This window comes from Bubalus kerabau, chromosome 17 (assembly GCF_029407905.1).
Source record: "Bubalus kerabau isolate K-KA32 ecotype Philippines breed swamp buffalo chromosome 17, PCC_UOA_SB_1v2, whole genome shotgun sequence".
NCBI lineage: Eukaryota > Metazoa > Chordata > Mammalia > Artiodactyla > Bovidae > Bubalus > Bubalus kerabau.
The window spans coordinates 69,615,686-69,643,280 of NC_073640.1; the positions used below are offsets into that span (position 1 = coordinate 69,615,686).

The 27,595-nt window shown below is 46.3% G+C and overlaps 1 protein-coding gene and 1 pseudogene across 1 annotated transcript; both read right to left on the reverse strand.

Annotated features, from left to right (window-relative positions):
• Positions 1-2,396: 2,396 nt before the first annotated feature.
• On the reverse strand, positions 2,397-27,568 carry LOC129630774 (zinc finger protein 548-like; annotated as a pseudogene).
• Positions 13,261-14,019, reverse strand: LOC129632272 (60S ribosomal protein L27a-like). The gene has a single exon (XM_055553784.1). It carries the CDS (start codon positions 13,914-13,916, stop codon positions 13,317-13,319), a length of 600 nt encoding a protein of 199 aa, XP_055409759.1. The 5' UTR covers positions 13,917-14,019; the 3' UTR covers positions 13,261-13,316.
• Positions 27,569-27,595: the final 27 nt, after the last annotated feature.

A 27,595-nucleotide genomic window follows, 5' to 3' on the forward strand; every position in this document is an offset into this window, starting at 1 on the left:
TTTCAGTTCAGTTCAGTCGTTCAGTCATGTCTGACGCTTTGCGACCCTATAGACTGTAGCACACCAGGCCTCCCTGTCCATCACCAACTCCCTGAGTTTACTCAAACTGATGTCCATTGAGTTGTTGATGCCATCCAACCATCTCATCCTCTGTCATCCCCTTCTCCTGCCTTCAATCTTTCCCAGCATCAGGGTCTTTTCAAATGAGTTAGTTCTTCGCATCAGTTGGCCAAAATACTGGAGTTTCAGCTTCAACGTCAGTCCTTCCAATGAATATTCAGGACTGATTTCCTTTAGGATGGACTGGTTGGATCTCCTTGAAGTCCAAAGGATTCTCAAGAGTCTTCTCCAACACTACAGTTCAAAAGCATCAATTCTTCAGTGCTCAGTTTTCTTTATAGTCCAACATCCATACATGACTACTGGAAAAACCATACCTTTGACTAGACAGATCTTTGTTGGCAAAGTAATGTCTCTCTCTGGTTTTTAATATGCTGTCTAGGTTGGTCATAGCTTTTCTTCCAAGGAGCTTCTGCTGCTGCTGCTGCTGCTAAGTTGCTTCAGTCGTGTCCGACTCTGTGCGACCCCATAGACGGCAGCCCACCAGGAGCTAGCGTCTTTTAATTTCATGGCTGCAGTCACCATCTGCAGTGATTTTGGAGCTAAAAACAATAAAGTCTGTCGCTGTTTCCACCATTTCCCCATCTATTTGCCATGAAGTGACGGGACCAGATGCCATGATCTTAGTTTTCTGAATGTTGTGCTTTAAGCCAGCTTTTTCACTCTCCTCTTTCACTTTCATCAAGAGGCTCCTTAGTTCTTCTTCGCTTTCTGCAAAAAGGGTGGTGTCATCTGCATAACAGCAGATTCTCCTGGAAATCTTGATTCCAGCTTGTGCTTCACCCAGCCCAGCATTTCTCATGTACTCTGCCATGGTGGTCCTTTAATGGACCGGAACCTGGTGGTCCGGAGTCGATGATAAGAAAGTGAAAGACTGAAAGAAGCTAATATTTCCTGGTTTATACAGAGAACCAATAAAACCCTAGAACAGGGCTTGCACCACTCACGAGGCCACAGGGCGCCCTCTCGAGGAGGTCTTGAAAGCCCAGGCAGGAGAGTGAGCTTGGTGGGTTTCCACGCTCCAGAGAATTAGCCGGAGGGAGGGAGGGGGAGAGACAGAGAGAAAGACAGACGCAGGGACCCAAGCCTCTGGTGGAGCAAGGGTGCTTTAATGATCTTTCTATGAGTATATATAGGCTGTTGTACAAGGAATTTCTTTCAACAATGATAAAGATCAGAAAACCAAACGTACAGTAACTGTTATCAAGGGAACAAGGGATTAACAATGATCATAAGGTCAGGAGACAATCCATATCTCAAGAAAGAGGATTGAGACTAAGCCGTTTTGTCGTAAGGAGAATATTTACTGAAGGAGATTCATGCATGTGTTTCATTCTATGACCTCAGTGCTGGGAGCGGCGTGCTGTTCCACTCATTCCTGTTGCCAGGAACTGATAAGGAACAGAGGATTTATGAGAAACAGCACGCAGGAATCCTCTTGTTAAACGTTCCCTGACACTCTGCATATAAGTTAAATAAGCAGGGTGACAATATACAGCCTTGACGTACTCCTTTCCCAACTTGGAACCAGTCTGTTGTTCCATGTCCAGTTCTAACTGTTGCTTCCTGACCTGAATACAGATTTCTCAAGAGATACCAAGGGAATTAGAGATTAATATTAATTTAATTAAACTAGAGATACCAAGGGAACATTTCATGCAAAGATGGGCACAATAAAGGACAGAAATGGTATGGACCTAACAGAAGCAGAAGATATTATGAAGAGGTAGCAAGAATATACAGAACTATACAAAAAAGATCTTCACGACCCAGATAATCACGATGGTATGATCACTCACCTAAAGCCAGACATCCTGGAATGTGAAGTCAAGCGGGCCTCAGGAAGTGTCACTATAAACAAAACTAGTGGAGGTGATGGAATTCCAGTTGAGCTATTTCAGTTCCTAAAAGATGATGCTGTGAAAGTGCTGTACTCAATTTGAGAGCAAATTTGAAAAACTCAGCAGTGGCCACAGGACTGGAAAAGGTCAGTTTTCATTCCAGTCCCAAAGAAAGGCAATGCCAAAGAATGCTCAAACTACCACACCATTGCACTCATCTCACATGCTAGTAAAGTAATGCTCAAAATTCTCCAAGCCAGGCTTCAACAGTATGTGAATCATGAACTTCCAGATGTTCAAGCTGGTTTTAGAAAAGGCAGAGGAACCAGAGATCAAATTGCCAACATCCGTTGGATCATTGAAAAAGCAAGAGAGTTCCAGAAAAAAAATCTATTTCTGCTTTATTGACTATACCAAAGCCTTTGACTCTGGGGATCACAACAACATTGGGGTTGTTCCTAAAGAGTTCTTCACGTTAAAGGCACTCATATTGTCCTCATTGTGGATTTTCTGGTGATGTAGAAGGTGGGACTTCCTAATGAAGGCCTTTTGACAGTTTCTGCATGTATAAGGCCTTTCTCCAGTATGGGTTTTCTGATGCTGAAAAAGTACATTCTTGTGGCTAAACACTTTCCCATACTCTCTACACTCATCAGGCCTCTCTTCCATGTGATTTCTCCAATGTTTAATGAAATTGGAGTGGTACTGAAAGAATTTACCACATTTGCTACATTTATGAGGTCTTTCTCCAACATGATTTTGCCAATGGTTAACAAGCTTGTACTTGTACTTAAAGAATTCCCCACATTCACAGACTGGCTTATAAAGAACAGAACAGAAAAATCATAAGGCTTTTCTACAGTAGGAGTTCTTTGATATCCAGTGAATGTGGAGGTATACCAAAAGAATTTCCCACATTTCCTGCACTCATAAAGCCTTTCAGTGCCATGAATGCTGATGTTTAATGAGGAGGAATGTGTACCTAAATAATTTTCCACGTTCACTGCACTTGGCCTTTCTCCAGTATGAATTCTCTCATGTTTAATGGGTGTTGACTTAAAGAATTTCCCACTTTCACCACAATTATAAGGCCTTCTTACATTGTGACCTCTCTGATGTCTGATGAATGTGGAGCTGTACATGAAAGTTTTCCCACATTTGCTGTACTCATAAGGGCTTTCTTTTCTTTCTTTTTTTTTTTTTTTTCATAAGGGCTTTCTCCAGTGTGAATTCTCTGATATTTTATAAAGTAGGCTTTGTCCTTGAAACATTTCCCGCAATTGCTGTGCTCATAAAGCTGTATTCCAGCGTGGATTTTTTGGTGCTCATCAAGTATCTGTTTTCAGCTGAAGGTTTTCCCACACCGAATGCACCTGTAATCACTCTGTTCATGACCAAAGGCCTCCTGGCACTCAGTGTCCCCATGTGGCTGCCCCACACCATGAGGGGCCAGCTGCTGCAGAAGGCCTGTGCTGCCCAGGAAGGGCTTCCCATCTCTGCTGCAGGTCAAGATCCTCTCTCCTGTGTGAACACTACTGTTAGTCAGAAATGAAGGCTGCCCCTCAGCCCTTCTGCAAAGTTTGTCTCTAACCTCCCCCTTCTGGTGCTGGAAAAGGTCTGCTCTGCAAATGTACAGTCCTTCACCAAGGTACATTCTGTCATGCTCAGGCAGAAGCAAAAGGTCTCTGGAGAGTGGGCCACACATGTCACTGGGCTGGGCCTTCCTGGAGGATGGATCTGGCTTTGCAGTCTTGACCTCTGACATCCCTATAGAAACACCTTGCTCAGAAGAGGCCTCCTCCCCCTGGGCTCCATGCCAACAACCTGTAACCAGATAGATGCTGGTAAAGTGCATGTAGATTTTGATGGAAAGGACAGCCCCATCAGAATTATGTGTCACACACACCCAAGACCAAAGCCAGAGAGAGGAAGGTCTGCTGTGCAGAGATGGACCTGGGGAGCCTCCATGATGAGAGAGCCCTGACCATGGCTAAGGACTGAAGGAAGAGTTACTGTTTCCACTGATTTGAGATGCTATGATAAAATACTACAGGCTGGCTGGCTTATAAGGAAGAAAACTTATTTGTCACACTTGTAGAAAATGGAATCTGGAGATCAGTCTGCATTTTTCTAGGTGCAGACTTCTCATTGTCCTCTCATGGGGGGAGGAGCTCTTATGACAGCATGAATCTCATTCACAAGGGCTCTGCCTCCATGACCTGGTCACCCTAAGGCCCCTGTCTCCCAATACTGTCACCTCGGGCACAAGGTTTTCAACATACGGATTTGGGGGCAAAACTAACATTCAGACCATAGCAGGGAGGAGAGGCGGGCCTCCAAGGAAACCCGGGCGCGGCTACTAGTGACAGCCAGCATTGTGGCAAAGGCTGTTTCCAGGGCTGTAGACGCCTGACAGCAAAAGGGACGCTCCATTCCAAGAACTATATGAGTATGTGCAGACCTCAAGACATCTCATGTATAGGTCAAATGGAGAACACTGCAAAGGGTCCGATGAAATGGAACATGTGACAAATGAAGGCCCCTACTGGTGTGCTTAGAGTGGCAACAGAAAGAAAAATGCAGAGGAAAAGGAAGAAGCAAGGTGTGGCCAGTGGTCGTAGCATCAGTCAATGGTGAACACGGAACAGGTTCCCAGCTCTGACATGACACCCTTCTCAGGATGTTGCAGCAAGCCCGGGTACTTTTAAGTGTCTCCTGCCATCGATGCAGTAATGTCCACACTACCAGGTACCCAGGGTTCTCTCTGCTGCTCCAGGTGAAAGACAGAAAAAGGAAGGGCCAGCACATGTCCAGAGAGATTCAACACAGGGCATCTGACGTGCTAAACCTGGAAAATCCTGCCAAAATGGGAAGAGTTTGGTTCATGAACAACCACCAACCTCAGGCTATCAGCCAAGGCCTGATACCTGTGCACCCCTGTCCCAGCACCCCATTCCCACCAGATAGGACAGAACCAACAGTTCCCTGCACATCCCACCTCAGTATCACCTGCAGCTGTCTGGACATTCTACATCCTGTGGCCAGGACTCCCTGCCACACCTTCCCCCATCAGTTGTCAGAAATGGAACCATTCCATATAACTCAGGACTAAATATAGGGTTCTGGGCCTGGTGTGAGCACATGGTCTACATATACAAGACAGAAAACAGGGACAGAAGTCTTGGGACACTGCCATTTACTGAGGGCGTATATATCAGGATGATAAAACCAGTGGGTGATAATTAGTACGGGTAAGAGGTGGGACCCCTCCACTCACCTGTACAGGGTCCATGAGCATCTCTGCTAGTGCCATGGGGCCCTGGGGAGAGAAGGAAGCCATGACAAGTGGACAACAGTGGTAGGATCCTACAGCAGAGCCGGACCCCCACCCCTGCCAAGCCCTGGTGTAGTGGGATCTCAGCCTGATGGTCTAAGCTCAGTTCCTCAGAAAACAGTACTGTCTGTTACCAGCGGGGAGAAGGACTGAGCCTCAGGAAAAAGAAAATGCTACTTAAGATATGAATGCTTCCAACCTCACAGGGCTCATATCGGTATCTAACGTAAGGAAGACACACCATGTATCGGCTCTGACTGTCCACAGGAACAACAGTTTTTGTTTTTAGTATTTATTTATGGTCATGTCAGGTCGTATTTGTAATGTGCGGAATCTTCTGTTGGGGTGTGCAGACTTCTCTAGTGGCATGGCAGCTCCAGAGCTCGCAGGCTTAGTAACTGCAGTCTCAGGCTTAGTTGCTCCATTCCATGCGGGATTTTAGTTCCCTGACCCAGATCAAACCTGGGTCACCTGCACTGGAAGGCAGATTCTTAACCATTGGGCCACAGGGCGAGGTCCCGTGATCAACAGTTTTGTACATATTTTCAGTGCAAATGAAGTGGCAGAGTGTTGAAACTTGGGGGTCTTCACTTTTACTGCTAAGATCTCAGAGGATATCATACATGAAACTCTGCATTGTAAGCAAATAATATCTAGAGGTAAATCAATAACAAGTCAATTATAAAGTGTCTGCATAAATTTAAGAATGAATAGGCTCATTTCTAATTGCCTGTGTATTTAGAAGAATATTGATTAATTCATGTTTAAATTATTTTTCACATATTCTTAAGTTAATGGGTCATGGAGGGACCCATTAACGGGGAGGGGCTGGGCAGGCAGGTCACCTGTCAGTCTATTCAGCGAGCAGACCCGTGACCAGCTTCTTGGGAGCCCTTGACTGAAGCAGAGTTTCATCCCTCCTGCCCTGAGGGGTGAGGTGAGGCAGGTGCTCTCGTCCACGACCCACTGGCTGCAGCAGCCTGGCTGACCCTTCCCTCCTTCCATCGGGGTGTCCCTGAGGGTCAGCAGAGCCAGCAAGCAGAGAATCCACTCCAGCACCCACAGCAGGCTCCACAGAAGGGAAGCTCTTACCTGCTCCGGGCTCCCTTTCTACACAGGTCAGAATCCCTCCTCCGTCAGGTCTGCTCTTTTCTGAGAGGAAGCATCAGGGATGCCAGCACCCAGCCCTCACATCCTGCCCTCCCCACCCTTATCACAAGGCCAATCTCAGGCAAGCTTAAGACCTCCTCTTTTACCTGATCCCTCCTGGCCCAGTCCACACCCTCTACTCCTTTGATATCTCCAGCCCCACCTCCTTCCTCGGCTTCCAGACATTATGTTCATCTCCACATATGCCATCTCCATTTGGTGACATCTCCATCTTGACATGCATCAGGATCAACATGTCCAAATACAAGGCTCTTCCCCCTGGAACCTGCTCTCTTGCTGACTTCCCCATCTACATATTTTCAGGCCAAAAAAAAAAAAAGATCCCTGAAATGGCCCTTCACTCCCTGCTTCTGCTCACAGTCACACATGGCACATGAGAAAATCCTGTACGCTCTACTGATGAAACCTACCCAGAGTCTCACCCCATCTCCCGCTACCTCCCTGGTCCAGCCTCTCCCATAATTCTCCTGGGGTCTATCGCAGTGGCCTCCTTAGCAGTCTCCCTGCCTCCATTCGCATCCTTTTCTCCCAATTTTTATCTTCTAACTCTGGACACGGTTTTCCAATCCCCATTCCCTGCACAATCTTCCATGACTCCCACCTGCTCAGGCTGCCATTTCAGGTGAGTCACCTCGTTCCCTTCCGTCCCAGAAAAAAGGTGACCCCAGGTTTCCCCAAGGCTGCCGACTCGGTAGCATCTGCAAGCTGTGCACCATCGCCGCCGAGGGAACTCTCTCCCTCACCCTGGCTCACTGGCTGAAAGGCGACCGCTCGCAAGGCCGGCCTATTCTGGATTTTATGGCTGACCGGCAGGGATTTGAGCGGGCGTTCCTCGGTCCGCATCTGGGACTCGGGCCAAGTGAGGGCCCGGGAGACGAAGAGCCCACCTGAGCCGACCTCATCCCTGAGCCTCTCCTCCCGCTTTTTTGCCCCATCACTTAGGTGCCCGACGAAGGACATTTAAGCCTTCACCGTGGCCTGCCAGGCTTTTCTGTCAATGGAATTCTCCAAACCAGGATACTGGGAAGGGAAGACAGGAAAGAACTCCGGAAGTCCCTGCCCAGTGGATGCGCTCGCTGCCACTCTTCCCACCTCTAACCTCTCATTGGTCCAGCCGCCGCCTATCGCCGAGTCAATGAGGGTTCAGCAGGCCTATGTTTTCGTCCACATGCGTTCAGGAGCCGGATTTATGGCTTCTAGGAGCCGGCCGGTTTTCATGCTGTTTTCACCGTTCTAAGGGCTTTTTCTGAGTCGGGACCGAAGTGAATGGATCGCGCGAGGAGAGACGTTGGCCCGCGGTCCATAGCCGACTGTGAGCCCCCCATCCCCACCCCCAGAGCCCACAATCGACGGCGCTGCTCTCGTTGCCGCCCCCGCTTGCCTCGGTCACTGGCCATGGGGAAAGCCGGGTGGGCAAAGGCGGCTAGGTGGCTAGTGCATGGATACAGAAAATCATTTAGTTGCAGCTCCACATGCATTAGACATTGGAGGAGTCCCACTGGAAAAAGGCCTTTTTAGTCCCGTTAATGTGTGAATGTTTTGTAGTTAAAACTCCAGACTCTAAAAACTAGCAAATTCACGTTGGTGTGAGGCCTTTCGAGAACAGCGGATATGGGAACATCATTGCATGCGACTCCGGTCTTAAACATGGTTGAATGTACCCTGGAGAAATGCCTTCTGAGTGCAATGAATGTTGGAAAGTCTATACCAAAACTAGCCAAACTTCATTTAGCTCCAAAAAATTCACACCAGAAAAAGATCTTAGGAAGGAAGCAAATGGGGAAAGGACTTCAGCCAAAAGTCAGTTCTGATTGGCGATGTGAAGTACGTATTATGTACTTTGGGGTTTGTTTTCTTTCTTGTCGTGTTAAAACACACATACATAAAACTTGCCATCTTAAGAATTTTAGTGTGCAGTTAAGTATTGTCAAGTACATTCTTACTGTAATGCAGAGCTCCTCTTCCTCTTGCAAAAATGCAACTCTGTACCCATTAAATAACAAATGCTCCTCTCCTCCTCCATCCTCTGGCAACCACTATTTCTACTCTCTGTGTCTTTGAATTTGACTGCCCAAACTGCAACATCTGCTGGATCATTGAAAAAGCAAGAGAGTTCCAGAAAAAACATCTATTTCTGCTTTATTGACTATGCCAAAGCCTTTGACTGTGTGCATCACAATAAACTGTGGAAAATTCTGAAAGAGATGGAAATACCAGACCACCTGACCTGCCTCTTGAGAAACCTATACGCAGGTCAGGAAGCAACAGTTAGAACTGGACATGGAACAACAGACTGGTTCCACATGACAAAAGGAGTACGTCAAGGCTGTATATTGTCACCCTGCTTATTTAACTTATATGCAGACTACATCATGAGAAATGCTGGGCTGGAAGAAGCACAAGCTGGAATCAAGATTGCCGGGAAAAACATCAATAACCTCAGATATACAGATGACACCACCCTTATGGCAGAAAGTGAAGAGGAACTAAAAAGCCTCTTGAGAGTGAAAGAGGAGAGTGAAAAACTTGGCTTAAAGCTCAACATTCAGAAAACTAAGATCATGGCATCTGGTCCCATCACTTCATGGCAAATAGATGGGGAAACAGTGTCAGACTTTATTTTTAGGGGCTCCAAAATCACTGCAGATAGTGACTGCAGCCATGAAATTAAAAGACACTTACTCCTTGGAAGAAAATTTATGACCAACCTAGATAGCATGTTCAAAAGCAGAGACATTACTTTGCCGACAAAGTTCCATCTAGTCAGGGCTATGGTTTTTCCAGTGGTCGTGTATGGATGTGAGAGTTGGACTATAAGAAAGCTGAGCACCGAAGAATTGATGCTTTTGAACTGTGGTGTTGGAGAAGACTCTTGAGAGTCCCTTGGACTGCAAGGAGATCCAACCAGTCCATCCTAAAGGAAATCAACCCTGAATATTCATTGGAAGGACTGATGCTGAAGCTGAAACTCCAATACTTTGGCCATCTCATGCGAAGAGTTGACTCATTGGAAAAGACCCTGATGCTGGGAGGGATAAGGGGCAGGAGGAGAAGGGGATGACAGAGGATGAGATGGCTGGATGGCATCACCGACTCGATGGACATGAGTTTGGGTAAACTACAGGAGTTGGTGATGGACAGGGAGGCCTGGTGTGCTGCAATTCATGGGTTCGCAAAGAGTTGGACACGACTGAGTGACTGAACTGAACTGCCTCATGTAAGGAGAACCATACAGATTGTGTCTTTCTGAAGACATCACTTAGTGTAATTTCACATTTCATCTGTCACTTCATATTTCAGAAGTCCCTTGTTTTTTAAGGCTGAATAATACTCAATAGTATGTGTACAGCACATGTTAACACATTCATCCATTGATGGACACTTATTTCTTCCCCATTATTTTGGCTGTTGTAAAGAGTGCTGCTGTGAGAATGACTGCACAGATATGTCCTTGTGATACTGCTTTCAATTCTTTTGGGTGTATAGCCAGAATTGGAATCGCTTGTTCATTCTGTTTTTGATATTTTGAAGTTTCCTCTATTGAATGTACCATTTTATGTTTCCTTCAAAGGTTCACAGAGTTCCAGTATCTCCACAACCACTTCAACATAATTTTACTTTCCATTTCATGTTTCGTAGTAGGTGTCCTAATGGATGTGAAGTAGTGACTGATTGTGGTTTTATTTACGATCATCTACTTCTTGTCCATTTGTGTGTATTCATTATTAAAATGTGTTTGGACTTTACTGGTGGTTCCGTGGTTAAGAATTCACCCGCCAACGCAAGGGACATGGATTCAATCCCGGGCCCAGGAAGATTCCATGTGCCACAGGGCAGCTGAGATCTGCATCCGCTGAAGCCTGCACGCCTAGGGCCTGTTTTGCAACAGAAGCCACTGCAGTGAGAAGCCTGTGCACCACATGCAGAGCGGCGCCCACTCGCTGCAACTAGGGAAAGCCTTGTGCACAGCAACGAAGACTCAGTACAGCTATAAGTTAAAAAATTGTCTATGTTTACCACTTCTAAGTATTTTTTTAGGTTATTTTTCTCATTCTTGAGTTGTAGCAGTTCTTTATATATCTAGATACTTACCAAATATACAATTTGCAAATGTTTTTCTTCCATTCAGTGGGTTGCCTTTTCACTGTTAGTTGTGTCTTTGCACAGAATTTTGTATCTTTATTTTTCCTTTTGTTTCCTATGCTTTTCATGTCAACACCAAAAAAAATTTTCAAATCCAATGTCATGAAGCTTTCCCCCATGTGTTCATCTGTTTTATGAGTTTACATCTTACTGTTAGGTCACTGATCATTTCGAACTCATTTTTGGCCATAGTGTAAGAGTCCAACCTCATTCATGTAAATGCAGATATCCACTTTCCTACAATTTGTTGGAGAGACTGTCCTCCCATTGAAATGTCTTGGCACTTTTGTTGATTATTTCTTTAAATATATTGGCTTCCAGTTCTGGGCACTCTGTTCTGCTTCCATGGTCTAAAAGTTTGCTTTTATGACAGTACCACAGTGTTTTATTACTTTTTAAAATTTTATCACAGTATTGTTGATTTAAAATGTTGTGTTAGTTTCAGGTGTACAGCAAAGTGAATCAGCTGTACATGTACACGTATCCACTCTTTTTAAGATTCCTTTTACAGAGTATTGAGTAGAGTTCCCTGTGCTACACAACAGGTGATTACTAGTTATCTTCAAATGTAATTTTATGAAAATACTATCTTGATACACTTTAAAGTCCCTGGCTTTATGCTAGTTATTTCCTCTTTTGAAGCAGCTGATTGAGTCCACACCCAATCACTGCATATCAGACATTCACATTCTGGACTGCTATACGCCGTCCCTTATGTCCCAGGGCCAGAATACCAGGCAACTGAGACAGCCTCTGTACCCTTTCTCCTTGAAGTTATTCCAACTAGGTCATTCATGGGGAGCCTGGGAATCCTAGCTAGCCGCACCCCACTTGCTATATACAGGGTGCTCCTTACAGAGCAGGTTGCTTACCATGTCTCTGTACAGCATGTTGTGTGCCCCACGTGATGCCCTTATCCCATTCTAAGCCTGAAGGAATAGATTTCTGCCTTTTATCTAGCCGAGTGTCATCAAAAACATTTAAATCTTACAAAACGACTGCACACCAAGAAGAGTATTAGGAATGCAGTGAACACTGAAAATTATTCAGCCTAAACTGTTATTAGCCTAAACTGAAACAGCACTCAGTTCAATTGCTCAGTTATATCCCACTCTGTGACCCAGTGGACTGCAGCATGCCAGGCTTCCCTGTTCATCACCAATTGCCGGAGCTTGCTCAAACTCATGTCCATCAAGTTGGTGATGCCACCCAACCATCTCATCCTCTGTCGTCACCTTCTCCTTCCTGCCTTCAATCTTTCCCAACATCAGGGTCTTTTCGATGAGTCAGTTATTTGCATCAGGTGGCCAAAGTATTGGAGTTTCATCTTCAGCATCAGTCCTCCCAATAAATATTCAGGATGAATTTCCTTTAGGATTGGCTGGTTTGATCTCCTTGCAGTCCAAGGGACTCTCAACAGTTCTCACAACACCACAGTTCCAAAGCATCAATTCTTCAGTGCTCAACTTTATAGTTCAACTCTAACATCCATACATGACTACTGGAAAAGCCATAGCTCTGGCTAGATGGACCTTTGTTAGCAAAGTAATGTCTCTGCTTTTTAATATGCTGTCTAGGGTGGTCATAGCTTTTCTTCCAAGGAGCAAGCATCTTTTAATTTCATGGCTGCAGTCACCATCTGCAGTGATTTTGGAGATTAAAAAAAAAAAAAGTCTCTCACTGTTTCCATTGTTTCCCCATCTATTTGCCATGAAGTGATGGGACCGGATGCCATGATCTTCGTTTTTTGAATGTTGAGTTTTAAGCCAGTTCATCAAGAGGCTCTTTAGTTCCTCTTTGCATTCTGCCATAAGGATGGTGTCATCTGCATATCTAAGGTTATTGATATTTCTCCTGGCAATCTTGATTCCAGCTTCTGTTGCATCCAGCCTGGCATTGTGCATGATGTACTCTGCATATAAGTTAAATAAGCAGGGTGACCATATACAAACTTGAAGTACTCCTTTCCCAATTTGGAACCAGTCAGTTGTTCCATGTCTGGTTCTAACTGTTGCTTCTTGACCTGCATACAGGTTTCTCAAGAGGCAGGTCAGGTGGTCTGGTATTCCCATCTATTGAAGAATTTTCCAGTTTCCTGTGATCCACACAGTCAAAGGCTTTGGTGTAGTCAATAAAGCAGAAGTCGATGTTTTTCTGGAACTCACTTTCTTTTTTGAGATCCAATGGAGTTGGCAATTTGATCTCTGGTTCCTTTGCCTTTTCTAAATCCAGCTTGAACATCTGGAAGTTCACAGTTCACATACTTTTGGAGCCTTGCTTGGAGATTTTGAGCATTACTTTGCTAGGATGTGATATGAGTGCAATTGTGCATAGTTTGAGCATTCTTTGGCATTGCCTTTCTTTGGGATTGGAATGAAAACTGACCTTTTCCTGTCCTGTGGCCACTGCTGAGTTTTCAAAATTTGCTCTCAAATTGAGTACAGCACTTTCACAGCATCATCTTTTAGGATTTGAAATAGCTCAACTGGAATTCCATCACCTCCACTAGCTTTGTTTGAAGTGACGCTTCCTGAGGCCCACTTGACTTCGCATTCCAGGATGTCTGGCTCCAGGTGAGTGATCACAGCATTGTAGTTATCTGTGTCATGAAGATCTTTTTTGTGTAGTTCTTCTGTGTATTCTTGCCACCTCTTTTTATTTTTTTTTGAAAAGCACTTCACATTTAATGAATTTCCCAGCATGTGGCTTCAAGCCACCAGGACACAAGCCCCACCTACACCCTTAATTTTCTCCTCAGCTCTTCTGCTGAAGAATTTGGCCTTCACGATGACAGGCTGCTTTTGGAGCGTTCCTTTCCCCAGAACTTTGTAGTAACCTGATCGCACCACATCAATGATAGGAGCAACTCCTGTCTTGTTCTTGGCAGCATTTACTCGTGTCTGCTCACTAACCAAGGTCCACAATTTATCAAGGTTGATAGTCGGGCAGAAACTCTGGTTCCTCTTTAAGTGACAATGCCTCACACCAACTTTCCCCAAGTATCCTGGGTGATATTTGTCCAAGTTGATCCCGTGATGATGCATGCCACCAGCATCACCTTGGCCTCCCGGGTGTTTCCGGTGTTTGCCGATGCGGCCACGGCCATGGCTCACGTGACCCCTAAGTTTCCGGGTCTTCCTTAGTCTGGATGGCAGGTCGGCGGCCTCGACGAAAGAGCACCACCTCTTTTTAGTATCTTTTGCTTCTGTTAGGTCCATACCATTTCTGTCCTTTATTGTGCCCATCTTTGCATGAAATGTTCCCTTGGTATCTCTAATTTTCTTGAAGAGATCTCTAGTGTTTCCCATTCTATTGTTTCCCTCTATTTCTTTGCATTGATCACTGAGGGAGGCTTTCTTATCTCTCCTTGGTGTTCTTTGAAACTCTGCATTCAGATGGGTGTATCTTTCCTTTTCTCCTTTACCTTTAGCTTCTCTTCTTTTCTCAGCTATTTGTAAGGCCTCCTCAGACAACCATTTTGCCTTTTTGCATTTGTTTTCTGGGAATGGTCTTGATCACTGCCTCCTGTACAATGTCAGGAACCTCCATCCATAGTTCTTCAGGCATGCTGTCTGTCAGATCTAATCCCTTGAATCTATTTGTCATTTCCACTGTATAATCATTAGGGATTTGATTTAGTTCATACATGAACGGTCCAGTGGCTTTCCCTACTTTCTTCAATTTAAGCCAGAATTTTGCAATAAGAAGTTCATGATCTGAGACACCGTCAGCTCCAGGTCTTGTTTTTGCTGACTGTATAGAGCTTATCCATCTTTGGCCACAAAGAATATAATCAATCTGATTTCAGTATTGACCATCTGGTGATGTCCATGTGTAGAGTCTTCTCTTGTGTTGTTGGAAGAGGGTGTTTGCCCTGACCAGTGCATTCTCTTGGCAAAACTGTTAGCCTTTGGCCTGCTTCTTTCTGTACTCCAAGGCCCAACTTGCCTGTTACTCCAGGTATCTCTTGACTTTCTACTTTTGCATTCCAGTCCCCTAAAATGAAAAGGACATCTTTTTTGGGTGTTAGTTGTAGAAGGTCTTGTAGGGTTTCATAGAGCCATTCAACTTCAGCTTCTTCAGTATTACTGGTTGGGATATAGACTTGGATTACTGTCATGTTGAATGGTTTGCCCTGGAAAGGAACAGAGATCATTCTGTCGTTTTTGAGATTGCACCCAAGTACTGCATTTCAGACTCTTTTGACTATGAGGGCTACTCCATTTCTTCTAAGGGATTCTTGCCCACAGTAGTAGATATAATGGTCATCTGAATTAAATTATCCTATTTCAGTCCATTTCAGTTCACGGATTCCTAAAATGTCAACGTTCACTCTTGCCATCTCCTGTTTGACCACTTCCAATTTGCCTTGATTCATGGACCTAACATTCCAGGTTTCTATGCAATATTGTTCATTGCAGCATCAGACTTTACTTCCATCACCAGTCACATCCACAACTGGGTGCTGCTTTCACCTTGGCTGATGTCTCTTCATTCTTTCTGGAGTTATTTCTCCCTTATTCTCCAGTAGCATATTGGGCACCTACCTACCTGGGGAATTCATCTTTCAGTGTCAGAAAGATGTCAGAACCTCCAGGGAATTTGACGTTGGAGGCCAGTGGGATTTGATTACAGAACTTACACAGGAATGGGAAAACAGTCTTAGAGGGCACAAACGTTGTGTGCACCAGGTCCCAGGAGAAAGGAGCAGTGACCCCACAAGAGACTGACCCAGACTTGCCTGTGAGTGTTCAGGAGTCTCTGGCAGAGGCGTGGGTGGTGGCCTGCTGCAGGGTCGGGGGGCTGAGTGCAACAGTGCGTGCATGGGACCTTTTGCAGGAGGTCGCCATTATCTTCATTACCTCCACCATAGTTTGGTCTCAGGTCAAACAAGAGGGAGGGAACACAGCCCCACCCATCAACAGAAAATCAGGTTAAAGATTTACTGAGCATGGCCCTGCCCATCAGAACAAGACCCAGTTTCCCCCTCAGTCAGTCTCTCCCATCAGGAAGCTTCCATAAGCCTCTTATCCTTCACCATCAGAGGACAGACAGACTAAAAACCACAATCACAGAAAACTAACCAACCTTATCACATGGACCACAACCTTATCTAACTCAATGAAACTATGAGCCATGCCATGTAGGGCCACCCAAGACGAACGGGTCACGGTGGAGAGTTCTAACAAAACGTGGTCCACTGCATAAGGGAATGACAAACCACTTCAGTATTCTTGCCTTGAGAACCCCATGAACAGTGTGAAACAGCACTAGTAAATTTACATCAGGGAAACATCTTAGGTGTGTGGGCCATGTACTTCTCTCCTTGTCCTACATAATCACAGAGCAAAGTTCTGGAGGTTAGTCTTTGTGAAGGAGGAATCAGCCAGGAATTGAACTGCAAGCATCCAGACATCCTAGGGAACTTCTCTTAAGTCCCGAGTCCAGTGGAGGCTTTCACACTAACCTCGCCCTTTGGGACCTGCCTGGAATCCTTGCCAGTATGTTAGAGAGCCTTCCCTCCTCCACCGCATGGCACGGACGCAGTGCGTGTGAGTCAGTGTACATGTAGAAAGCGACACTTTCTCCCTTCATCTGGAGGGCTCAGCAGCCTCCTGACTTTGGGATGTCTCCCTCCCCACCACACTCCCCAGTTTTGGGTGTGGTGATATGCAGCCCTGGACCAGATGACTCTGGCTGCTTCTGCGGGCAGCTTGTGGAGACATCCCTTCTTGGTAAGTAGATTTGATTGACTTGTAGTTGTTGGGTTGATTTTTCCACCCTCAAAGTCACCCAGGCCCGGGTTATCAGCAGAGCTCAGAAGGGTCTGAAACTCCTGTCTCCCACATCAAAGCTCTCTAGACACAGGGATCACCATTCTACTCACCTGTCTGACGACGTCAAGATTCTCCCATTCTCTCGCTCGTGAACTCTGTCTTGGTAACAGAGATGTTTCATTGCCCGCATCTGCTCTCACATATGTGTACCATTCTTAATGATGCCCTTCTTCCCTGTTCATGTCTCTGGTCCATGTCATCCCACCCCTCTGAGCACGGTGATTGCTGTGTGGAGCATCCAGACCACTGGCGGCCCCCCTCTGCGTGACCACAGCCATGAAGATGACGTAGAGAAAACTGGACGATAGAATGAACCCTAGTGGGCCCTTTGCCCGTTGCGATGCAGCTCATTCCTAATTCTGGCGCTGGGGGACCCTGGTCTCTTTACGAGCCCTTGTCCCAAAGCACTCCCGGGAATGGAAAGAAGAACTCTCTGCTTCGAACCAAGGATCATTTCCTGAGAGTGAATGCTCTGCAATCTCCAACTCATGGATCCCAGGGCTCAGATTCAGGTACAGCTACAACCCAATTATTTTGCGAGGAGCTAAAAGAGCATACATCTTCAAAATGCCACTTTTGCAAAGAATATAGAAACCACAAGCTATTCTTCAGACATTGCACATTTAGCAGGGAAAAATGATTATTTTCTCACTAAGAGCCGTATGTGTCCTGTCCTGGATGTGCCAGGATAGAACACCACAGGAGGGTTTGTGCCCTTGGCAACACAGTGTGCGCATTTGATTATGTAAAAGGCGCCAAGGAGGGCTCAGAGTGAGGACTTGTTATATTTATATCTCTGTGGACAATACTTTTCTTTAAAACCAAAGGTCACATTGATTATTTCATCCAGTTTTGAAATTAGCCCCAAAGATTTTTCCAGCCATAGGAGGAAATTTGAAAACACCCTGACTGATAAGAGTGTCTTGGGGGCATCAGACTACATGCGGACTGTGGGACTCACACATGCTACGGGCTCACCCTGGTTTGCCTGGTAAAGTTCTAGGCTCTTTACAACACTTCATAGAAACTTTTCTTTTCCTTTTTTTTTTTTTTTTTTTTCTGCAAAAAGCATTGTGGTTTCCCTTTGACTCTTTCAGCTTGAGGCTGAACCTTCGGAAGAGAAACTCACCCAGTCCAGCCTGGGGACCAGCCGGCCTGGGGAGGTTGGTCAGGTGGGCGACCATCATCTTGAGTTTCACCTGCTTGTGCAGGACGTGGCTCCAGGAATCAGGGAGGTGGGGTTGGCAAGGGGAAAACCCGGGGCCTGGGGACCCACGAAGGCCTGGTTCAGGTTCTTATCTGTGAGCAGGGCGGCCCCACAGCGTCCACGGTCTGACCCCTCGACCCCGGACCGCTTCTGCACGTCCTGGAAGAGGGCGCAGCCACAGCATTAGATCTGCATTTTCAAGAGGCTCGGGGACCTCCTGCTTCTCCTCCGTCAATCTGAGGAACTGTGGCCCACCCCCTCCAGAGCCGCCTCGTAGTCGGGGTGGAAAGAGAGGCCCTCAGAGGTAGAGGAGGAGGCCCGTAAATGCATGTTGACCAGGCGGGCGACGTGGTCTCCATTTGGGTGGAGAAATTATACCAAATCTGGGAGCTCACAGCTGGCTGGCAATAAGCAGCTCAGCTCAGAAAATGGTGTTGGCTGGTCCCAGAGGTCAAGGACATTGAGTGGGTGATCCTGGAGGTTACGACTGAATAAAGGTTTGGAGGGTGATCGGAGGCTGAAGGAAGGGGCATCCTGGGTCTGTTCCGACCAAACACTGTGGAAGTTAGAGACAGACCCGTAGGATCGCCCAGAAACATCCATGATATTAAGCCGTGAGATTTCTTCTCCGTGTCTGCTTTTCTGAATTTAACAGGAATTTACCCTGCATGCATGGTTAGTCACTTGTCATGTGACCCTCTTCGCAACCCTGTGGACTGTGGACCTCCAGGCTCCTCTGTCCATGAGATTCTCCAGGCAAGAACACTGGAGTGGATTGCCATGCCCTCCTCCAGGGGATCTTCCCAACCCAAGGATTGAACCTGTGTCTCCCATATCTCCTGCATTGGCCCATGTGTTTTTGTTGTTATTGTTGTTGTTTTTACCAGTAATGCCACCTGGGAAGCCTGGAATTTAACTTTGCTATGTATTTTACTAGGATTGCTGTAGCTGAAATTCAATACATAGCAAACTTCTCAGGTAGTCTTAGAAATGCTTGTCCACTAGAGAGGAAAGACTTCAAGAAACACCAGGAGGAAGAAAGAATTAGGACTTAGCCAGGACAGCCACAGAGCTCGGTGATCATCTCTGCCCCTTTGGGTAAAACAAACCATCCAAACAATGGTTAACACTCCAGACAAATAGTTCTTCCCTTCCCCAAACCGTCCTTAATCCACTGTCCCTGAAACTGACTCGGCACACGCCGGCGCTCCAGTAGAGACCATCACCTCCCCCAGCCCTGTCGCCAGCTCTGTCCCCTTCAGACTGGGCCCTCACAGCAGGCATTTCCCATAAGGTCTGCTGCCCTGTGCGTGGGCCGATTGCTCCTGTGTGCACCTGGTCTTCAAACGTGTGAGTCTGCCGGTGATGCAAGGTGAGCACCGACTCCTGTTCTGAGCGCCGTCAGTGTAGAACCCTCGGCAGAGGTCGCTGGGCAGAATCGGCCCATCTCCATGGCAACCACTGTCATGGGCCATCTTGTTTGTCATGGCCCATACTGTCCCTAACCAGCCAGCTCCCATCTCCATATTAGGTCAAAGGGGCACCAAAAGAGCTCTGACCAATGACTTAACACCACCCCGTCCTAAGAATTTTCTTTATCCTGAGCCTATAAAAATTGGCCAAAACCCCACAAAGGCGTCACCTCTCCCTGTCAGGAAGTCAGCCTGCTGTCTTCTCAAGGCCCCTCACTACGTCTTTCTTTCTTTTGCTCTCAGTAAACTCTCTCTTCTAAAATACTATGTCTGGAAACTCTTTTCCAACCCACGCTCAGACTGCCCCAACCATCAGCACACCATCAAACCTGCAGGGGTGGCGGTAGGTTGGGGAAGGACACGGCTGTCTCCCAGCCAGGCCGAGGCTGCCTGGTCACACTCAGTCCATGTGCTTGATTGTGATCCTGTGTGTGACCCACACACCAGGCTCTGGGGCCTCCCTCTCCCGTGCCTGTCTCCCTGGAGCCTGTGTGCCTTTGTGTCCTCACACTCCCATCCATTCCCACGAGCCTCTGATGTGTGTCGCATACCCTGGTCGTGTTCTTGTGTCTCACAACTCTCCTACACCTCTTCGGTCATGGACATGGAGGAATGTGTATGTGTGTGCAGGCTTGCGGAGGGGTGTCAGCCTGCAGACCCCACCTGTGGCCCCAGGATGTCTGTGCACGATCTCCAAGTTGTGCTGAGTGTATCTTCATGTTACTGAGTTCAGCGGTTCCTTCCCTTGGCGCGCATAGCCAGTGAACACGCCAAGGACTTTTGGGTAATTCAGAGGCATTTATTCCTTGTGACAAGTAGATGGGGAGCTAGCTCGCCAAGCCCTGCACTGGGAAAGAAGTTGTACTCCAGGGGGCATGCATAAATGCATATTCATGAGAGGCTGGGCCCGGGAAAAGTCACTCACGTTTGCCACTGTCTGGGAGTCAGTAGGCCCCAGGCTGTTTGCTCACAGTGTATAATCTTTTCTCCTGGGATTCACTGTAACCTTCTCAGACCGGTTGGTTATTTGGAACTTCCAGCAGTGGATCTCCTGCAGTCTCTTAGAGCATTTCCCTTAGCAAGCCCCTGATGGTAAATTCTTTCTCTGTCCCTTTGAGATACACGGTAAAGCTTTCGAAGTACTTCCCTAGTGGCTCGGAGGTTAAAAAAAAAAAAAAAAAAAAAAAAATCCGCCTGCCAATGCCTATTAGGGAATGCTTAACAGGAGGATTCCTACGTGCTGTTTCTCACAAGTCCTTTGTTTCTTTTTAAGCAGAACAGCACGCTGCTCTCAGGAACTGGGGTCATTGTGTGAGACAGGCTTGAATCTCCTTTAGTAAACATTCTCTGTACGACAAAACTGCTTATTCTTGATCCCCTTTATTGAGATATGGATTGTCTCCTGACCTTGTGACCATCATCATCCCTTGTTCCCTTGGTAACAGTTACTGTACGTTTGGTTTTCTGATCTTTATCATTGATGAAAGAAACTTCTTGTACTACAGCCTATATATACTCACAGAAAAATCATTAAAGCACCTTTGCTCCATGAAAGCTTGGGTCCCCGTGTCTTTCTCTCTCGCTCTCTCTCTTCAGCTGATTCCCTGGAGCACAGAGACCCGTCTTGCTCACTCTACTGTCTGGGCTTCTAAGACTCTCTTAAGAAGGCACTCTGTGATTTCACCCCCTCGAGAGGGCGCCTGGTGCCTTCGTGAGAGATGCAAGTCCTGTGTTAAGGACTTTGTTGGTTTTCTGCATAAACCAGGGAGTATCAGCCTCTTTCTCTCTTTCACTTTCTTACTGTCGCCTCCAGACCGCCAGGTCCCGGTCCATTAAAGGACCCCAACACCAATGCCAGATACACAAGAGATGTGGGTTCGATCCCTGGGTGGGGAAGATCCCCCTGGAGAAGAAAATGGCAAACCCACTCCAGTATTCTCGCCCGGCCCATCGACCAGCCGCCATGGGGAGTGGGACAGGGTCTCCCGAGACCGGCCAGACCCGGCCTGCCTGCAGGCAAACCAGAAAACCCCGAGGCTGGGCTCTGCCTCCTTTACCCTTAGGCCCCAGGGTCTGGGACAGTGGGAGGGCCTGGAGGCCCAGACTCCGACGTGTGGGCGGAAGCAGGGGCGGCTTGATCTCAGTGTGGTGTTTTTCTTTGCAGGAAACTAGCAGGGTGCCCTGGCCCACTGGTGGCTCAGTGGTAAAGAACCTGTCTGCAACGCAGTAGACGCGGGTTGGAGCCTTGGGTTGGGAAGATCCCCTGGAGGAGGAAATGGCAATGCACTCCAGTATTCTGGCATGTAGGGCTACAGTCCAGGGGAATGCAAAGAGTTCTCACAGCCAAGGGTTCCCTCCCCCCCAATATTTGGAGCCACCTCTTTAGAAAGGGGAACCATCAAGGAAGATGGGGCCTCCAGATCCCTGGCTCCCGGCGTGTAACAGTGGCATCATGCTCCAGGGTGAGAACTTCTAGCATTCCTCTGGATACAGGTAAGTGGCTCCTCTAGTATCATCTAAATTTCCAGGCACATTCAGGATAAACTAACAAATGGAGTTTTGTCAAGCCTCCTCTCCCTTGAAGACAAATGAGCGTTCTTCCTGAGTTCCTGAGTGTAATGGGCCTCTAACTGGTAATGGGCCTAGTGGAAAACCACTCGACTATTCATGTATGACCTAAATCAAATCCCTTATGATTATACAGTAGAAGTGACAAATAGATTCAAGGGATTAGATCTGATAGAGTACCTGAAGAAGTATGGATGGAGGTTCAAGACATTGTACATGAAGGCAGGGATCAAAAGGATCCTCCCCTCAAAAAAAAATCCCCAAGAAAAAGAAATGTAAAAAGGCAAAATGATTGTCTGAGGAGGTCTTACAAATAGCTAAGAAAAGAGGAGAAGCTAAAGGCAAAGGAGAAAAGGAAAGATATACCCATTTGAATGCAGAGTTCCAAAGAATAGCAAGGAGAGAGAAGAAAGCCTTCCTCAGTGATCAGTGCAAAATAGAGGAAAACAATACAATGGGAAACACTAAAGCTCTCTTCAAGAAAATTAAGATACCAAGAAAATATTTCATGCAAAGATGGGCACAATAAAGGAAAGAAATGGTATGGACATAACAGAAGCAGAACATATTAAGAAAAGATGGCAAGAATACACAGAAAGAAAGTGAAGTCGCTCAGTTGTAGCTGACTCTTTATAAACCCAAGGACTGTAGCTGGCCAGGCTTCACCATCCATGGAATTTTTCAGGCAAGGATACTGGAATGGGTTGCCATTTCCTTCTCCAGGGGATCTTCCCAACCAAGGGATCAAACCCGGGTCTCCTGCATTGCAGAAAGACTCTTTACCATCTGAGCCACCAAGAAAGCACAAAAAAGATCCTAATGACCCAGATAATCATGGTGGTGTGATCACTCACCTAGAGCCAGACATCGTGGAATGCGAAGTCAAGTAGGCCTTAGGAAGCATCACCACAAACAAAGCTAGTGGAGGTGATGGAATTTTAGTTGAGCTATTTCAGATCCTAAAAGATGATGCTGTGAAAGTGCTGCACTCAATATGCCAGCAAATTGGGAAATTGCAGCAGTGGCCACAGGACTGGAAGAGGTCGCTTTTCATTTCAATCCCAAAGAAGGGCAAGGCCAAAGGATTTTCAAACTACCACAGAATTCCACTCGTCTCACACGCGAGCAAAGGAATGCTCAAAATTTTCCAAGCCAGGCTTCAGCAGTATGTGAACCGTGAATTTCACATGTTCAGGCTGGATTTAGAAAAGGCAGAGGAACCAGAGATCAAATTGCCAACATCCGTTGGATCATCGAGAAAGCAAGAGGGTTCCAGAAAAACATCTACTTCTGCTTCCTTGACTATGACAAAGACTTTGACTGTGTAGATCACAACAAACTGTGGAAAATTCTTCAAAAGATGGGACTATCAGACCACCTGACCTGCTCCCTGAGAAATCTGTATGCAGGTCAAGAAGCAACAGTTAGAACTGGACATGGAACAACAGAGTGGTTCCAAATCAGGAAAGGACTATGTCAAGGCTGTATATCATCACCCTGCTTATTTAACTTATATGCAGAGTACATCATGAGAAATGTTGGGCTGGATGCACTACAAGCTGGAATCAAGATTTCCGGGAGAAATATCAATAACCTCAGATATGCAGATAATACCACCTTTATGGCAGAAAGTAAAGAGGAACTAAAGAGCCTCTTGATGAAAGTGAAAGAGAATGAAAAAGCTGGCTTAAAACTCAACATTCAAAAAAGAAGATCATGGCATCCAGTCCCATCACTTCATGGAAATAGATGGGGAAACAATGCAAACAGTGACAGACTTTATTTTGGGGGGCTCCAAAATCACTGCAGATGGTGACTGCAACCATGAAATTAAAAGACACTTGCTTCTTGGAAGAAAAGCTATGACCAACCTAGACAGCATGTTAAAAAGCAGAGACATTACTTTGCCAAAAGAGGTCCAGTCTAGTCAAAGCTATGGTGTTTCCAACAGTCATGTATGGATGTGAGAGTTGGACTAAAAAGAAAGCTGAGCACTGAAGAATTGATGCTTTTGAACTGTGGCATTGGAGAAGACTCTTGAGAGTATCTTGGATTGCAAGGAGATCCAACCAGTCCATCCTAAAGAAAATCAGTCCTGAATATTCATTGGAAGGACTGATGTTGAAGCTGAAACTCCAATACTTTGGCCACCTGATGTGAAGAACTGACTTACTGGAAAAGACCCTAATGCTGGGAAAGACTGAAGGCAGGAGAAGGGGATGAAAGAGAATGAGATGGTTGGATGGCATCACCGATCTGATGGACATGAGACAGAGCAATCTCCAGGCGTTGGTGATGGACAGGGAGGCCTGGCGTGCTGCAGTCCATGGGATCACAAAAAGTTGGACACGACTGAGTGGACCTGAAACTAACGCAACATTGTAAATCAACTATACTCTAATAAAAATTATTTGTTAAAAAAACCCTCTAAACGTGTGTATGTGTAAAGCTGTGAGTTTATGTACTGTATAATAAGTGTGTATCAAAATCTACAAATGGAATAGATAAAACATATGTAATAATATATAATAATTTCATTCATAGAACTAAGTGAACACTAGTAAGAGAGAGCAAAACAAAATTAACAAGTGGAAATGCACATTTAAATACAATAATTTTAACACATACATTAGAAAATGCAGGCTGTGTATAGCCCAGAACACGTGGCAGCCATGGCTACAGCGGTAACGTTTATAAATACAGAAGCAGGAAGAAGAAAAATACAGAAAAAACAAATCCATAAACAAAGAAGAGCTTTCCACAGGAGGACTTATAAAGACATTTTACTCATATACTCACACCTACAGAATAAAGCACAAGAAAGGAAAAACCACGTGTTAGGGAACTGTTGACTGAAACTGCCTGCCTTGGCCAAGCACAATGACAACCACTTGCCTGAGCTGCCTACCAACAGGAGGTCCTGATACAGATGGAGGTGCAGTCTATGAAAACTAACTGGGAGATTTCACGAGGGTCTGAGAGGAGGGAAGAGATATGTCCTGCCTACCTCCCAGAATCCCTCACACTGGAATCCATCTTGGTGGGGAGGCGTGTGTGCCTCCAGGAAGGACCCTGAGTCAGAAAGGTGGGCCAGAGACAACCCGCAAACTGACCCCATTACCATAAAACCGGAGCCACGTGGTGGGGCCGTTCTCCTGGGTTCCCTGACCCTGCTGCTCCCCACACAGGCACCCCTTTCCAATAAAGCCTCTTCTCTGTCAGCACCTGTGTCCCTTGTAACAATTCATTTCCGAGTGTTAGACAAGAGACCACTCTCGGGCCCAGGAAGGGGTGCCTCTGAGACCCTGCAACCCACATACCAGGACTTGAACTAGCCAGAACCCACATGGGAACTTTTAATTGAGATCACACACCTGGTCTCAGATGTTAATGAAGTGCAGGTTTTTGATGTCTCCTCACAAAAAGAATTCGGTGAGAGATAGGTAAGAAGTAGATTTACTGAGAGAGAAACACTCCACAGAGTGTGGGCCATCTCAAAAGCGAGACGCCTCAAAATATGATGAGGTTGCTTCTTATGCCCTGGGTGATTTCACAGGCTAATGTGTAGGAGAATTATTCCAACCATTATGGGGGAAGTGGCACGGATTTTCAGGAATTGGGCCACCACCCACTTTTTGGCCTTTCATGATTAGCCTTGGAACTGTCGCGGCACTGGTGGTGATGTTGCTTAGACGCGAGTGTATTCCACTGAGAATATACCGGGGCTCAAAAGGCCCACGGGAACTCAAATCCTACGCCATCTTGGACTTACTTGGTTCTAACCAGTTTTAATCACCTCCTATGGATATGTCGTTCTTTTAAAGGCTGTGACCTGTCGCCTTCCCTCCTGATTCACCCCTTCCTGCAACAAATGCATAGCCATGAAAAACATGGGTAAGGTCAAACCATACTGTGCAAAAGAAGAGAGTCATAAAACATTCATTTTCATCAAGTTGTAAAACAAATGAGTGACACTAAACAAAAGTCGTCAGATGTTTCCACATAATTGGCAAAAAAGCAAGAAAGGAAAGGAGGGACTTCCCTGTTGATCCAGTGGTTAAGAATCTGTCTGCCAGTGCAGGGGACACGGGTTCGATCCCTGATCCGAGAAGACTCCACATGCTGCAGCTACTGAAGCCCGCTTGACCTACAGTCCGTGCTCTGCAACAACAGACGCTCACCGACCGCAACGAAGAGCAGCCCCTGCTCACCACAACTAGACAAAGCCCTTGGGCAGTAAAGAAGACCCAGTGCAGTAAAAATAAATCAATTAAAAAAAAAAATAAAGGAAATGTTTACTTAAAATATTAACCAATACATTAACTATCTGAAGACAGGCAGAGCTGTTTTGAAAGAACCCCACAGGCAGCTTCTGAGGTCCGATGTATATACCACTTTTGACCTGAGCAGTGAATAGATATTAATTTTACAGCTCATTCAAATGCACATTGAAGTTCTTGGCACCCCCCACCACCGCACAGGTCATATTTCAAAATTAAGAGAGCCAAGGTTTTGGGGGACAAAGAAAAATAACTATAGTTTCCCTGGTGGCTCAGTGGTAAAGAAGGGGCCTGCCAATGCAGGAGACATCAGTTTGATCCCTGGGTTGGGAAGATATTCCCTGGAGAAGGCAATGGCAACTCACTCTGGTATTCTGGCCAGGAAAATCCCAAGGACAGAGGAGCCTGTGGGCTACAGCACAGGACTTTTAGAAACCACATAACTTGGGCATGTACATGCTTGAGCTTGTTCAATCATGTCCAACTCCTTGCCCTCTTCCAGGGGATCTTCCTGACCGAGGCATCGAACCCACACCTCCTGCGTCTCCTGCATTGGCAGGCGAATTCTTTATCGCTGAGCCACCTGGGATGCCCCCATGTAATTTAACAAATTAATAAAAAATATTTCTCTCAGAGTCCTTGGCCTTCTAAAGCATCTTGAAGTTAGCTGGAGGTTGAAAGAAATTTTAGAATCTATCAAATACTTAACCAAAGTAAAAAGACTCAAACAGCAAACACAGATCACTTAAAGGCAAAGGAACGCACAAGCTGTTATCAAAAGCAGTATTCCAAGAAAACTTTGAAGGGAGAAATAGACTCCGGTCTTGTGCTAGTCCCTTCCCAACAAAATTCATTTACCCAACTAGATTTAATCCAATCTAAGAAAATCCTGCTCGTACCCAACTCTAAAAACATGTACTTTCTTATGGAAACTATCTCAGGGTTGCACCGAGCACCTTTAGTTGCCTAAATAAAATACCTCTTGTCTCTCTCTGTCAAGGGAAGCCAATATTCACTAATTAATATTTCAGTATCTTATTTTCTCCGGGCTTCCAGGTGGCTCAGTGGTAAAGAATCCGCCTGTCAATGCAGGAGACGCCGGTTCTGGAGAAGGGAAAGGCAACTCACTCCAGCATTCTTGCCCGGAGAATTCCGTGGACTGAGGAGACTGGTGGGCTACGGTCCAGGAGGTCACGAAGAGTCGGACACGACTGAACGACTAAACAACAGCAACAACAGGAGACCACAGATAAAGAACAAAAGCGCTGCTGAATGAGAAGAGTTGGGGGAGGGAGGCGCGGCATTTACCTGAATGGGATACACCTTCGCCGAGCTGGGGGCCAGCGAAGTTTGTTGGCGAAGACGCGGCCGAGCAAAAAGGCACCTCCCGGCCCGAGACAGAGTCAGCCCACGCCAATCCTCAAATCAAATTAAGCAGCGGGCACAGCGTTTCCCAACTCCCCGACCTCAGCTAGCCAGCGACCAGTGGTTCCCCACCAGCGCGCAGGAGCGCGAGAACAACTTGCCTGTAGATCCCGGAAGGCCCGCCCACACACCGTCCGCTAGAACGGAAGTGCCTCTGTCCCGAGCCGTCATTGGCCCAGAGACGCCGAGGCAAGAGTT